This window comes from Hemicordylus capensis, chromosome 3, assembly GCF_027244095.1.
Source record: "Hemicordylus capensis ecotype Gifberg chromosome 3, rHemCap1.1.pri, whole genome shotgun sequence".
In the NCBI taxonomy this organism is placed as follows: domain Eukaryota; kingdom Metazoa; phylum Chordata; class Lepidosauria; order Squamata; family Cordylidae; genus Hemicordylus; species Hemicordylus capensis.
The window spans coordinates 273,282,027-273,295,327 of NC_069659.1; the positions used below are offsets into that span (position 1 = coordinate 273,282,027).

General features: G+C 40.1%; 1 protein-coding gene across 4 annotated transcripts in view; it reads right to left on the reverse strand.

Annotated features, from left to right (window-relative positions):
• NHLRC2 (NHL repeat containing 2) overlaps positions 1 to 13,285 on the reverse strand; it is a 71,796-nt gene extending 58,511 nt beyond the window's left edge. For 3 of the 4 annotated variants that reach the window (XM_053312066.1, XM_053312065.1, XM_053312063.1), the window contains exons 1-2: positions 12,918 to 13,285; positions 9,276 to 9,428 (exon numbers count right to left, since the gene is read on the reverse strand). In XM_053312066.1, coding sequence (XP_053168041.1) covers positions 9,276 to 9,428; positions 12,918 to 13,083 — 319 coding nt within the window. In that variant the 5' untranslated portion in view covers positions 13,084 to 13,285. The remainder of the gene's footprint in view (positions 1 to 9,275; positions 9,429 to 12,917) is intronic. The other variant, XM_053312064.1, reaches the window with a different exon arrangement.
• Positions 13,286 to 13,301: the final 16 nt, after the last annotated feature.

Consider the following 13,301-nt stretch of genomic DNA (forward strand, 5'->3'; position numbering starts at 1 on the left):
CCTAGTCTAGGATAGTTAGATTAAATCCTATTTTATATATCAATAAAAACATACATACATACATACGTACATACATATATTCCCCCCAATAAAAAATTATTTATCCAGGCAGTCTGTATGTTATTTGAAAAGAGAATAAAGAGAAACCAATTTACGCTCTTCCTCTACAAACTCCCATAATTTTGTCAAGTGTCCACTATCGGATTACTAAATTTTTGGTCTGGCTCCTAGATCCAATTGTGTGTGTGTCAAGGTATGGGATGGGGCTACTGGGATCTTGGGCCTGATAACAAAAACAGCTGATAGGTAATAAGGTCACACTAATCTCACTGACTACCTGGCCCCTATGGCCCTCAGTGGCAGGAGGAAGTTTCAATAGTGAAAGCTGCCCTGAAAATATTTATAATGAAGTAATGACTTTTCCAGGAAGCCAAGCTTACAGTTATAAAATTTAGTTCACATCATTTAATGTGAACTAAACTAAAGTTTAATTATTTCTAAACAAATGCATGAATATTAATATCACACTGAAACTTTGCCAGCCCAACATAGCATTGAAATAAGGCCAAATTAACATTCTGCACTAAAATGTTTAGTAATTGAATAAATATTGCGTATAATTAACTGGTAATACATGAAACTTTCTGGAGCTCTTCCATCTGTATGGGAACTGGAACCAAACTCCACGCTTACCTCCCTGAGTGTTCATTTGATTACTTTCTTAGCCATGGTTTACGTTTTGCCTTCAACACTGTTAAATGATAACATGTTGACTTTAAAATTATAACCTATCATAGAGTCAATTTTCTTATAAGAAAAATGATAGACTTAGAAGGCAAGTCATTTTGAAGAAAATATGATAAAAACAGTAATTCAGTTCAGATCGTTTCTGATTTCATGCATGCACACTGTAGCCTCAGGCAAGCACTCTTCCCCTCTCCATGCAAAGGTTGAAAGGATTCTACATATGATGTTGGCTTAGAACAAACCAGGATCTGTCATAATGTCCAAACCAGGCTATCCAGATTTATTCTAGACCAAATAAACAAGGACCTGAAGTTGATATTGTATTCCAGCTTCAGCTCCTGATTTATTTGGAAACTCTGTCCAGAAGATCTTGGCTTGTTCTAAACCTCAGACACAAAGTGGAAGGGAGGAGCACATGTGCCAAAGTCCTGGCTCTGCGTAATATCTGAATGAGGCTATTATCTTTACATCTTCCAAGTCACAATGCTAGGTCAGGTGTGCAACTATATTAAAATATATTCTTACAGTTTTCTAATTTCTCGCAAAACCATACTGTGATTAAAATGCTTTGGGTATTTTCATAGACGAGTGGTATAATATATTTTAAAGGGATCAATAAAATTAAGTAGTCTTAATTTGGTGGTCCATGAACTCTGTTTTCCTAAACAGAAATTACAGCATGAGATTATGGAATATAGGCCTTGTTCACAGGTCATGCGGAACCAGGATTTAATCCTAGTTTAACAAATTTCCCAGTCTCAGAAACAGTTACTCCCCTCTCCCATTTGTGCTCGAGAGACAAGGATTCTGCTTTCAATTCTGGCTTAAAACTAGCCAGGGTCTGTTGCGATGAATGAACTGCATCATCTTGCATGATTCTAGTCACAATGTTTACACAGGATCTGAAGCTTGGATTGCTTCCCAGCTGGGGGAAGATTCATCAAGCCCCACTTTCTCTACTGTTAATTAATCTTTAAATAACTTTTTATTTTATAAGGGGTTTAAATACTTGGAGTCCATGAATATTTTGTTTTATAAAAACCAGTTGTGACTGAAATGATATGCAGCCTTACAATGGTGGAGCAAAAGCTCCATCCTTACAAGTAAATGGGCAAACACTAGAGTTGTGCACGGAACCAGTTTGCATAGTTTGGTCCAAAGTTGGACCAGACTGTGCTCTGCAAACTGGTTTGGTCGAACCAACCAGCTGGTTTGGTCCATCTGACCAAACAGGCTCGAACCAATTTGCCGATTCAAACACATTTAAAAGGGAATCCAATGAGGATTCCCCTCTGCTTCCAAAGATGATAAAAGGTGGCGAGGAAGTGGCGAGTGAAACGTGACTTTAAAACTGAAAGAGAAGGCACTTACCGGCAGGCCTGCATAGTGCTCCCTCCACCCTCTCAATGGTGGCACACAAATGGCCATTTGCATGCTGCTGCCACTGAGAAGGTGGGGGAATGCCAGGCAGACCTGCTGAGAAGTGCCTTCACTTTCAGTTTTAATTTTAATTTAATCTTTCAGTTTTAAAGGCGCCTCTCTTTCATTGCTCTCCTGCTGCTTTATATTACCTTTGGAATCAAAGGGGAATCCTCACTAGATTCCCCTTTACAGGTGCTGAAACTGGTAGACCGATCTGTGGATGATATGGATTTGGACCGGTTTGATCATGAACTGGACCCCTCTTGCCAGGGCCAGTCCAGTCCATGATCAAACCGGCCTGGTTTGCTGTGGACCAGGTCGGCACACTCCTAGAAAGCACAAAGGAAGGGGGTGGGAAAGCGATTTTCACTCCTCTGCCCTTCCCACAAAAGTCCTTTTCATTCTCAGGAATATGTCTATGAATTTGCAGGAGCAAACAGTTGGCTAAATGTCTAAAATAGCTAAATATAAATTATTTACTATGAATAAATTCATTTTATGTTTATTATAAACATAAATAATGAATTATTATAAACATAATAATGAATATGAATTCATTATAGTCAATTTAAATTTATTTTAAATTGTTCCTAAGAGAACAAACAGTTGTGCCTTATTCTGAGTTTTGTTATTCTACTACAAGATAAAGATACTCGGTTTATAAATAAAGGTTTATATATTGTACAGCCACTTGCCGATGGAAGTGGTGATGATGACACTGCCTCTGTCCATCCTGAAACTGCACTGGTGTGCCTGTTAAGGGCACAGGAAGCATTGGGAATACTGTGAATCAAGTAGAGCTGTTCTGTTGAAGCACACCATTTGGATGGAGTACCTGCCAGATACACCAACATGATTTCAGGACAGACAGAGGCAACACGCACATCACCCACTTGTATTGGTGGGTGGCTATGCAGTATGTAAATCGCCCTTATTCCCTGGTTGTCAACTCTCTTTCAGCACAACATAATTAGTCAATTTCACCAGATATTCTATAATTTACTTAATCTTCCAGGTCAAGGGACTAGGATTTTTCCAAATTACAAACTTAGTGGATGTGAGAAGATAAATAGTTAGTTCCCAATCGTCTGCTAAGACTTCTGATCTGATATTACAAAAATTAGCATAGTCAAGAGGTTGGGAGGCAAATGATAGCTAGGAATCCTCAACACAGTTAAGTATCTGTATACAGAAAACATTTGTTCTTGAGCAGGTTCATAACACATATATCAAATTGGCTTCTTAATTCCCATCTCATACATCTTGACAGGTCGAATACATATGGCCCAGCCTATGCAGAATCAGACACCAGCATATAATAAAGACTTTCTTTGAATTGAAACTTAACACAAGCATAGGAACCTTCACATTCAGCTTCATATTCTGTCTGATATAGGGCTACCTAAAAATGTTTCCCACTTTAATTGGTGTGTGTTCTTTTCTGTATTTTATAGATAGGACTTAGCAGCAATTTTCTTTGTGTTTCTAATTTATTTATTTATTTATTTGATTTATATACCACCCTTCCAAAAAAGGCTAGCTAATTTCTAATAACCGCCTTGGGGCTATATTTTAACGAAAGGCGGTATAAAAATGCAAAAATAAAAATAAAAAATAAAATAAATAAATAAATAAATAAATAATATTTGCTCAAACTCTGTTGTCTCTCTCAAATAGCTGCTATCTCCAAGCAATTTGTGTACCACAGGCCTAACATATAGATATCGGCTCACATGTTCCACAGCGCTAGAAGGATAGAACAGGAGCTGCATCCTCACAAAGGACTGTTTTGAAGCTCAGACAAAGCATTGCCGAGAAGCCCAACATGCATGATAGAGGGGAGTGACTTTTGCTGATCTCCTCTCTAAAACTGCTATTTGTCTGCGACTCCCAGGGATGTATTCCTGGCAGCCAAATAGCACTTTTGGAGGGAGAAATCAGTAAAAATTGTTTCTCCCTGTGAAGGAACGAGGCCTAGACCACTTGGATTTCTGTAAATAAGCCCCTGTATTGTATCATGTATTGATATTCCCAAACCTCTTCTTGCAAATAAGCCCTGATAAATGAATTGTGTTATATTATAGTCATAAAAACTCTGCAGTATTGTAAATAGGATTTCTGTGCTTGCAAATCCCTGTGCATGGAGAAGGATGGCAGGGTCAAAAGTTCATTCTTCTTTCACATTTGGTTTAGCATTTTGAGAGGGTTTTTTCTGGGGGGGGTATATTTTTTTAAATGGAGGGAAGTTTTCATTTGTTCTGATTGGCTGGGCTGAGAAACTCATGGGCCAGAAAAACTGTATATATTGGGAGTGTTTAGAGAGGGAAGTCAGAGTCCTGGAAGGAGAAGTTAAAAGAGTCTGCTGGAGCAAGTCAGAGCTGGAGGTTGCAAAAGAAGGAAGAGAGTCTCTGGAAGTCTGCTAGAATGAATCCATGCAGAGAGTGAGCAGCCAGCAAGGAGAAGCCTTCTAGTTGAAACCACTGGAAGAAAAGGAAGAGCCAGGTTGGACTGAGCCCCAGACCTGTGCTGTAATCAGGACAAAGAGTCTGCCCAGCAAGCCCAAAGCCAAGAAGAAAGAAAGTACAAGAGGACTCTGAGTAGGGACCAGTATAGAGCCAGATAGTGATTATGTTTCTCCAGCTTTTAATTTCCCTGACCTGCTCTGTAAGTAACTGTTTTGAGTTTGTTTGTTTTTTCTGTAAAAGAAATGTTTTAATTGAACAATTTTTTCCTAAAAGTAAACTTTCTTGTTATAAAAAATTAGAACCTTATTGATTTGTCTCCTATAAGTCTTAATGCCTATAATTCTTTCCACACTACTGAGGTTTGTTTTTGTTTTTTTGAAATTCTTGATAAATATGAAGGGCAGTTGTAGTAGACCCAGCCATACCAAAAGTCCACTTGGTGGGAGTGGTAAAAAGGTTAGGAGGAAGAGAGGGCTTTTCCACCACACAAATCCTCCCACTCTGCACACATTCAATGTATGAAATATCCTGAGATACTTTGGATCCTTTTTATGAAACAGAGAAAAGCTGCAGTTCTATGCACACTGAAATGAGGAAACTTATTTCTGAGAATACCTATATAGGATTGGGATATAAGTAAAAGAATAAAGGACATAAAATACACGAAAACTGAAATGGTAATAATATGCCCTTAAGACTACAAAACCTCTACAAATCAGATACAGAACTATATTTAGAACACCAAGCACTACATGAAAGACAAGCTCCCAGTTGCATACTCCATGCATCCTTGTAGCATGCGAAGACATTCTTGTCTGAAAACACCTGGAACATGTGTGCCAGAAAGTGTGGCCAAATGCAGTTTCTAAATGTGTGTTTACCATGAATTTCAGATAAGAACATAAGAACAGCCCTGCTGGATCAGGCCCAAGGCCCATCTAGTCCAGCATCCTATTTCGCACAGTGGCCCACCAGATGCCGCTGGAAGCCACAGACAGGAGTTGAGGGCGTGCCCTCTCTCCTGCCATTACTCCCCTGCAACTGGTACTCAGAGGCACCCTGCCCTTGATGCTGGAGGTGGCCCACAGCCCTCCAACTAGTAGCCATTGATAGACCTCTCCTCCATGAAGTCATCCAAACCCCTCTTAAAGCCATCCAGGTTGTTGGCTGTCACCACATCCTGTGGCAGAGAGTTCCACAAGTGGATCACGCATTGTGTGAAAAAGTACTTCCATTTGTTGGTCCTAGACCTCCTGGCAATCAATTTCATGGAGTGACCCCTGGTTCTAGTGTTGTGTGAGAGGGAGAAGAATTTATCTCTATCCACTTTCTCCACTCCATGAATGATTTTACAGACCTCTATCATGTCTCCCCGCAGTTGTCTTTTTTCTAAACTAAAAAGCCCCAGGTGTTGTAGTCTTGCCTCATAACAAAGGTGCTCTAGGCCCCTGATCATCTTGGTTGCCCTCTTCTGTACCTTCTCCAGTTGAACAATGTCCTTTTTAAGATGTGGTGACCAGAATTGTACGCAGTACTCCAAGTGTGGTCGCACCATAGTTTTGTATAAGGGCATTATAATGTTAGACATTTTATTTTCAATCCCCTTTCTAATGATCCCTAGCATGGAATTTGCCTTTTTCACAGCTGCCACACATTGAGTCGACACTTTCAACGAGCTGTCCACCACGACCCCAAGATCCCTCTCCTGGTCCGTCACCGACAGCTCGGATCCTATCAGCATATACTTGAAATTGGGGTTTTTCGTCCCAATGTGCATCACTTTACAGATATAATTTCCCCTTCCACACACTGCAATAGTCCCAGAGAAAGCACACAAAAAAGCTATAAACCTACAAGGCTGTTCACACAAGCAGCCCTACCCAGGCTTATGCAGTCCTACCTGGGTAGGGCTGCTCGTGTAGAGCACTGGGATTGAGGCTGATCCCAGTATTGGCCTGACGGGTTTCCCCCTAGGATTATGCTGGGGTAAGATCATGCACTCTTACGTCATTCCCCGATTGTGTGTCTGCTTGGAATGCAGGCCTAGAGTCTGGCTCACAGAGAAATCCTCCAATGCACCACACTCTTAGCCATGCTGCTTGCTGCAATAGTGCTCATCTGGGAGCGTGGGCCAGTGAGCAGGGCGGCAGCATTACTCATGGGGGAGTCAGAACCCCTTGACCCACACCAGCTCTGAGAAAAGGAGGTAATGTGTTTGATCTCTATAATATATAATATATAAAGTAATACAAATTACTATATATATATATTTTCTTGGAACTTAAAACAAGATTTATTATACATAAATGTACTTAGGACCATAGTTAAGTTAAGAATTTCAAATAGGTGACGAAAATGAATAAAGTAAAAAACCTCCAGGTAAAATTCTAATATTTGAGAATGGGGTCAGATTCAGATTTGTGCTGAAAGGATTATACAATAGCAGCCAACTGGCCCCCTCTCAAAGTATGTCTATCAAAGAGTATTTCCTCATACAGCAATTGAACAGGCCATTTCTGGACTGCTGATGCGAAATGAATGTACATTCGAGTTTAAAATAACCTTGTGAATGCCATTCTGAATGCAAAAATAGCACTAGTAATGATAAGAGCAAGAGCAAATCAGATAAACTTGCTAGGTGCTATTAATTCCTGTGAAAAGTGACCTTTTTTCCAAGATACATCTATGAAGCTGCAGATGTGCATGTGTTAATGAAATAAAATGTGACGGCCTTGATAATGTCATGGGACAGCTCCTTGTGTTTAAGCATCTTCTGTTATCTGCACCACATAATGATGTAGTTTTAATATGAAACAATTAATGGGATTGCTGCATCTCAAGAGTATAAAATCTGTATGTCACAATAGCAAAGGTTTATACTGGACTACTAAAAACAAGATATCTATCTTACTTTTAAAAAAAGGATTAATTTCACTCAAGCAGTGATTTGCACTCATAGGATGTGTTCATATATAAGATATAATGATGATCTGGCATCATGAGAATGAGCTCTGAGGAGCCTTGGGCACACACACTCCTTCTTTATTCCAGTGTACATGGTGATTAATAATTTTTGTGTTTGTGGCAAACTATAACTTGTCTACTTGCAAACTGCAAACAAGGATCTGAAGTTACTAATTGTCATGTGCAGGGTGGGGGGTGGGAGGAAAAATGAGTGAGTTAACCGTCATTCTTACACAGAAAACCACGGTTTGGCATAACATTTTAATAGTCCTATAGTTTCTGATTAACCAAGATGGTCTAGGCCTTCAGAACAACTCTACTACTTACAATGTATTAGCTAATTAATACCAAAATATATTTAGCATGGCTATTAGTGGAAAACCAAAAGACCCTGTGCCTCACCAAATTACACACCACATTATACAAACACATAAATGGGTATGGGTGGCCAAAGTGTAGCTCATACCGAATCCCTAAATCTATATGAAACGTTTAGCATCTAATTCATATGCAAATTCAAGAAAGAAAATTGCCCAGGTCTCTACATATTTATTCTTCTAAATTAATGCTGGGATCATAGAAATTCAAGAGGAGAAGGTGAAAGTGAAAATCTGGAGGAGGTGATAACTCTGCCAGCATTTCCAGCTCCCAAATGTATCAATTCAAAGTATTCATGAAATGGGGAAGCTAGCTAAGGACTGAGTGGAGTTAATTATGGAGAAATTCCCACCAACCTCTTTAGCCTGAAGCTAGCTTGAGCAACAGACCATCTTCTCCAACTACATTTCTGGCATGGACAGGAATAGATCCTACAGCAGTAAGAAGAAAGGCAAGTCACATAGGCTAAGATTCTTGTAACTGCTGGGGGGAAACCCTGAAGCTGAGAAAAACATTCAACTACTCAAGGAAAATAACTTTGCTTCCAGCTAATGCATTAATCACAGCTGCCAGTGCTGTGTGGACTGTGACTAAACGAAAACCATGGGTCCTTAATGTATAGGGTATACTATACTATCAGTGACAACATATAACTACTGTTCATCCGATGCCCAGACTATTTTGTGAACTTTTTAAAGCTTTATTTTTATTTGTATTCATGGTATTGATGCTATGAAGCCTTTCATGGTACCATGTGTTATTGCAGGATCAGTCAGACTGCCCACAACCACCAAACTGAGTGTGGACGGTTGAATAGTAGCCTTTTTCATGTTCTGCAGCTGACTTTTGCCCATAGTGACAATTACTTCACGTTTCCACAATAATAATAATACCAATTAAAATGATTAGAAAAGGCAACATATTTTTAAAGAATTATTCTCACTTTTAGCACCTGTAGTCATAAAGACTTCCTTTTCCCCCTTTCTTTTTAAAATGGAAGCTGAAAAATCTTACTACCACAAAATCCTCAAAATGCCATGATCTCAATCCTAAGGGGGTTATATATTACATGTTCCCAGTCTAAGTCTAAAACAGATTGATTTTTAGATTTACATTAAATATATACCCTTCAGTGTTTCCCTAAATTCAGATAGGTATCAACAGCCATGTGTAACTCCTTCTGGAAGTATGTGCAAATACATGGATTTATAATATTTCAGAGATATTTTGCCATTTTTTAAAATGACAAATTAACTCCAGGAAACTCTATTTTGAGTAAATTAATGGACCAGTTCATACCTTTTGTAGAATACTTCTGTTCTAACTCATGGAGATCAGGCAGCAGGTGAATGCAATTGATGCAGCAATAAGTGAAGAAATCCAACACCACTACTTTTCCACAAAGGTCTTTGTACAGAGAGAGAGGACCTTCAGTATTCAGCCACAGTAGATCTGAAATCAGACGGCAGAGAAGTAAATTATTTTCAAGAAACAAAAGTGCAAGGGATGAAGCTAATTTAGAACAGTGCTTGATGACTCTGCTACACTGAAATTCAAAGGAAAATGTTTTATGAAGATCGCAAAGCAAATATGCTAAAATACTTGCAATTTTAGTACATCCAGTGACTGTTGCTGGTGTCTTATCTTATGTTTCTTTTAGATTGTGAACCCTTTGGGGACAGGGATCCATATTTCTTTCTTTCTTTTTTATTTATTTATTTATTTATTTATTTATTCTCTATGTAAACCGCCCTGAGCCATTATTGGAAGGGTGGTATAGAAATTGAATAAATAATAATAAAATAATAATAATAATTTGTCAATTACAGGCAACTCCCAAGCTAATATAATGTCATCTTAGAAATCCAATCTATTTCATATTCAGGCAGACCAACTTCTAACTATAGCTAACCACTCGTTTAACTGCAAAGTTATACTGAAAAGTTAAAAATCACTTTTCATTCTCTTACAGAAAAACAATCTAAATCCTTTTGACAGTAATGATGAAACTGTTCAGCTTTATTGCTGATCAGAAAAGCAATATTATTTTATCTACCCCCCATTTAAAAAAACTTTTATTAAGACAAAATTTACATACAATGAAATACATTATTAAAATTCATAACATTACACATAAGGACAATTCTTGAATATAAATGTGACCATACAAACTTTTGAAATGAAACTAATTCCTGACCCTGCAACTTTCACAGTTGGAGATTGTGGTTTGCAAGACAGGAGAGATAGATAGGTCATCCTCACAACAAAAAGGAACAATGCCTCTTTTGCAATATTACTTAGTGTAGTGGTTAGAGTGCTGGACTAGGACCAGGGAGACCCGAGTTCAAATCCACATTCAGCCATGATACTAGCTGGGTGACTCTGGGCCAGTTACTTCTCTCTCAGCCTAACCTACTTCACAGGGTTGTTGTGAGGAGAAACTTAAGTATGTAGTACACTGCTCTGGGCTCCTTGGAGGAAGAGCGGAATATAAAATGTAATAATAATAATAATATAATATAATGATAATGATGATGATGATTAGGCACCTTTAGAGTGGCAGTGGTACCAGTGAGGAACCAGGATCTTGAAAATTCATTACTGGGATATAATTTCAACATCAGTCTTAGCCTACCAAATAGCACATAGTAGGGCCAATTCAAAATTTGGAAACAATTACTTGATGATTTGAAAAACATTAAACTTGTGCTTTCTTAACTTTGAGTGATTTCGGTGATCAAGTATAAACAAAGGTAATGCTGGGCAGGTATGTAAAGCAAAGGATTTTACAACTAATCCATTAAATATTAGAATAAATATTAGAATTAATACTGAAGCAATTTCACAGATATGTGAACACATAGCTTATTGGATTTGTCAGTCAGTAACAAAACTGCCAATGTCTTCCAGTGTCTTATCCTTACAATGCTGAAAGTAATGGTAGTGAGTGTTGAGGACTACTAGAGCTTGCAGGAGAGATAATAAGTCTGAGACAGTGGCGCATATTCCACACAGCGATACAAGGTGGAAAGAGGAAAATGCAGCCTGAGGAATAGTCACCATCCAGCTCCCAATTCCAAGTGTGGTAGGCTCCCTCTCCCCCAGCTGCCACTAGGAATGTGCACAAACTAGTTTGTGCACACCTGGGAGGTGGGGGGATCTTTTAAGGGGCAAGGAGGATGTGCAGCCAGGCATCCATACACACGGCAGACAGACAAACACACACACTGAAGCCGTTCACGGGGCAATACTACAATAGCCTTGGACGCTATTCACTGATACAGAGTACAATTTCCACTTTTTTCCTGAGGGCCCCTTAAACAGACACCCTTTCTTAAGGCTGGGGCAAAGGTGGGTTGTTACAACAGAAACTTCTTTTTAATTTGGAATGTGTCACCTGTAACTTAACAATGTGCGCTAGAACACTGAAAAGAGCCTGTCATTTCTAAATGGAATGTGAACAGTTACAGGACCACTATAATCTTCTTGGCCTATCATGTCTAGTAATCATCAGCTTGGTTTCAGTGGGTGTGTTGGGACCACCACTAATTACTGTCTGTTCTGGTTTCTTTATTATTATTTCTTGTTTACACAGTCAGACAGGTGTTATCGACTGGTTTGTTTTATCCAGACACCGAGCCCTTCCCAAGGACCTGGGATGCCAGAATTGTATTGTCAGTTGTTATAGATATCGTCGCAGAATATAGGCTGTTCCCAGTAAAGCTGCTTTTTGTAATTGGCTGATGGTGATTTCTGTGACCCCTATGGTGTTGAGGTGCTCTTCAAGGTCTTTTGGAACTGCACCCAGGGCGCCAATTACCACTGGGATTATTTGGGTCTTTTTCTGCCACAGCCTTTCAATTTCAATTTGTAGATCTTTGTATTTTGTGATTTTTTCTATTTCTTTTTCTTCTATTCTGCTATCCCCTATTATTTACATTTTATATCCCGCTCTTACTCCAAGGAGCTCAGAGCGGTGTACTACATACTTAGGTGTAAGTATCTTTTTAGAGATGAGAGAGAGAATATGTGTATGCCCAGGTTCAAAAGAGGACTGAGTTTCTTTAGCTTTAAAAGTCATGTAAAAGGAGAGATTTTGGCATATGCGTGCCTCTCCACAAAATACACCCACCGAAATTCCTTTCTCTATACAACTATTTAAAAGACAGGAGCCCTGCCCTCCTTTATATCTAGTGAATCACTAGATATAAAGGAGGCCAGGAGCAGGGCTCCTGTCTTTTAAAGTCACTAGTAGTGACTCTGTCCATCTAATGGTGCAACAGGGAAGTAACTTGCCAAGGGAGCAAGAGATTGCTGGTTCGTAATCCCCGCTGCTATGTTTCCCAGACTATGGGAATCACCTGTATCGGACAGCAGCAATATAGGAAGGTGCTGAAAGGCATCATCTCATACTGCGCGGGAGATAGCAATGGTAAACCCTTCCTGCATTCTACCAAAGACAACCACACGGCTCTTTGGGCGCCAGGAGTCGACACTGACTGGACGGCACAACTTTACTTTAGTAGTGACTCTAAAGGGAAAAGGAGAAAAACAAGCATATACGGCAAACAAAGTGAAAGCAGGTCCCGTTGTCCAGTTTGAGATTAAAGGTAGGTCCTGGATCTAAAAAAGTTGAAGACTCCTAGCCTAAACATCGTAGATTTTTCTCTCAAATTACAGGAACGGGAATTGTAAAGACTGATCCAAGGGGGCTCGAGTGTTAAAAGCAGCCAGTGCCAGACGCCTCTCCTGCTGAGGAGGCGTTACCCGGCCATCCCATCACTAAGCCGCTGCCGCGCTGAATGGCTTCGAGGATGTGCACCAAGCGGCCAGGAGGGAGGGGAAGAGAGAAGAGGCGGACAGCCGTCCGTCCGTCCGCCCGCCCCCTTCTCGCTTCTTCTTTTAGCGCTCCGGCCAAGTCCAGCCCACGGACTCGCTCACCTGCTCCAAACTCGGGGACTTTCAAATCCCGCTCCCAGGTGTCCACCTTGCGCAGGTGCTGATAGACCAGGTTCTCCTTCTCCTGAGGCGTCACTGCATCCTCGAGCGCGTACTCCAGTTGGTTCTGCGCGGGCAGAAGGCCGGCCAAGCCACCAACCGCCGCCATCTTGCTCCCCTCCCTCCTGTCCTATTGCCTCTGAGGGAATCCTGGAAGGCGCGCTCTGTTTACCAATCTGCCGTTTCGTTCTCGGCACATTCGAGAGAATGCATTGGCCGCTGTAGTTAAAACACACACATTCCACCATGGGAAAAATGGTGTATTAACGTTTTTATATAACACCACCAGAGATTTCAAACGGAGCAGTTCCCACGTTCGTAGGGGAA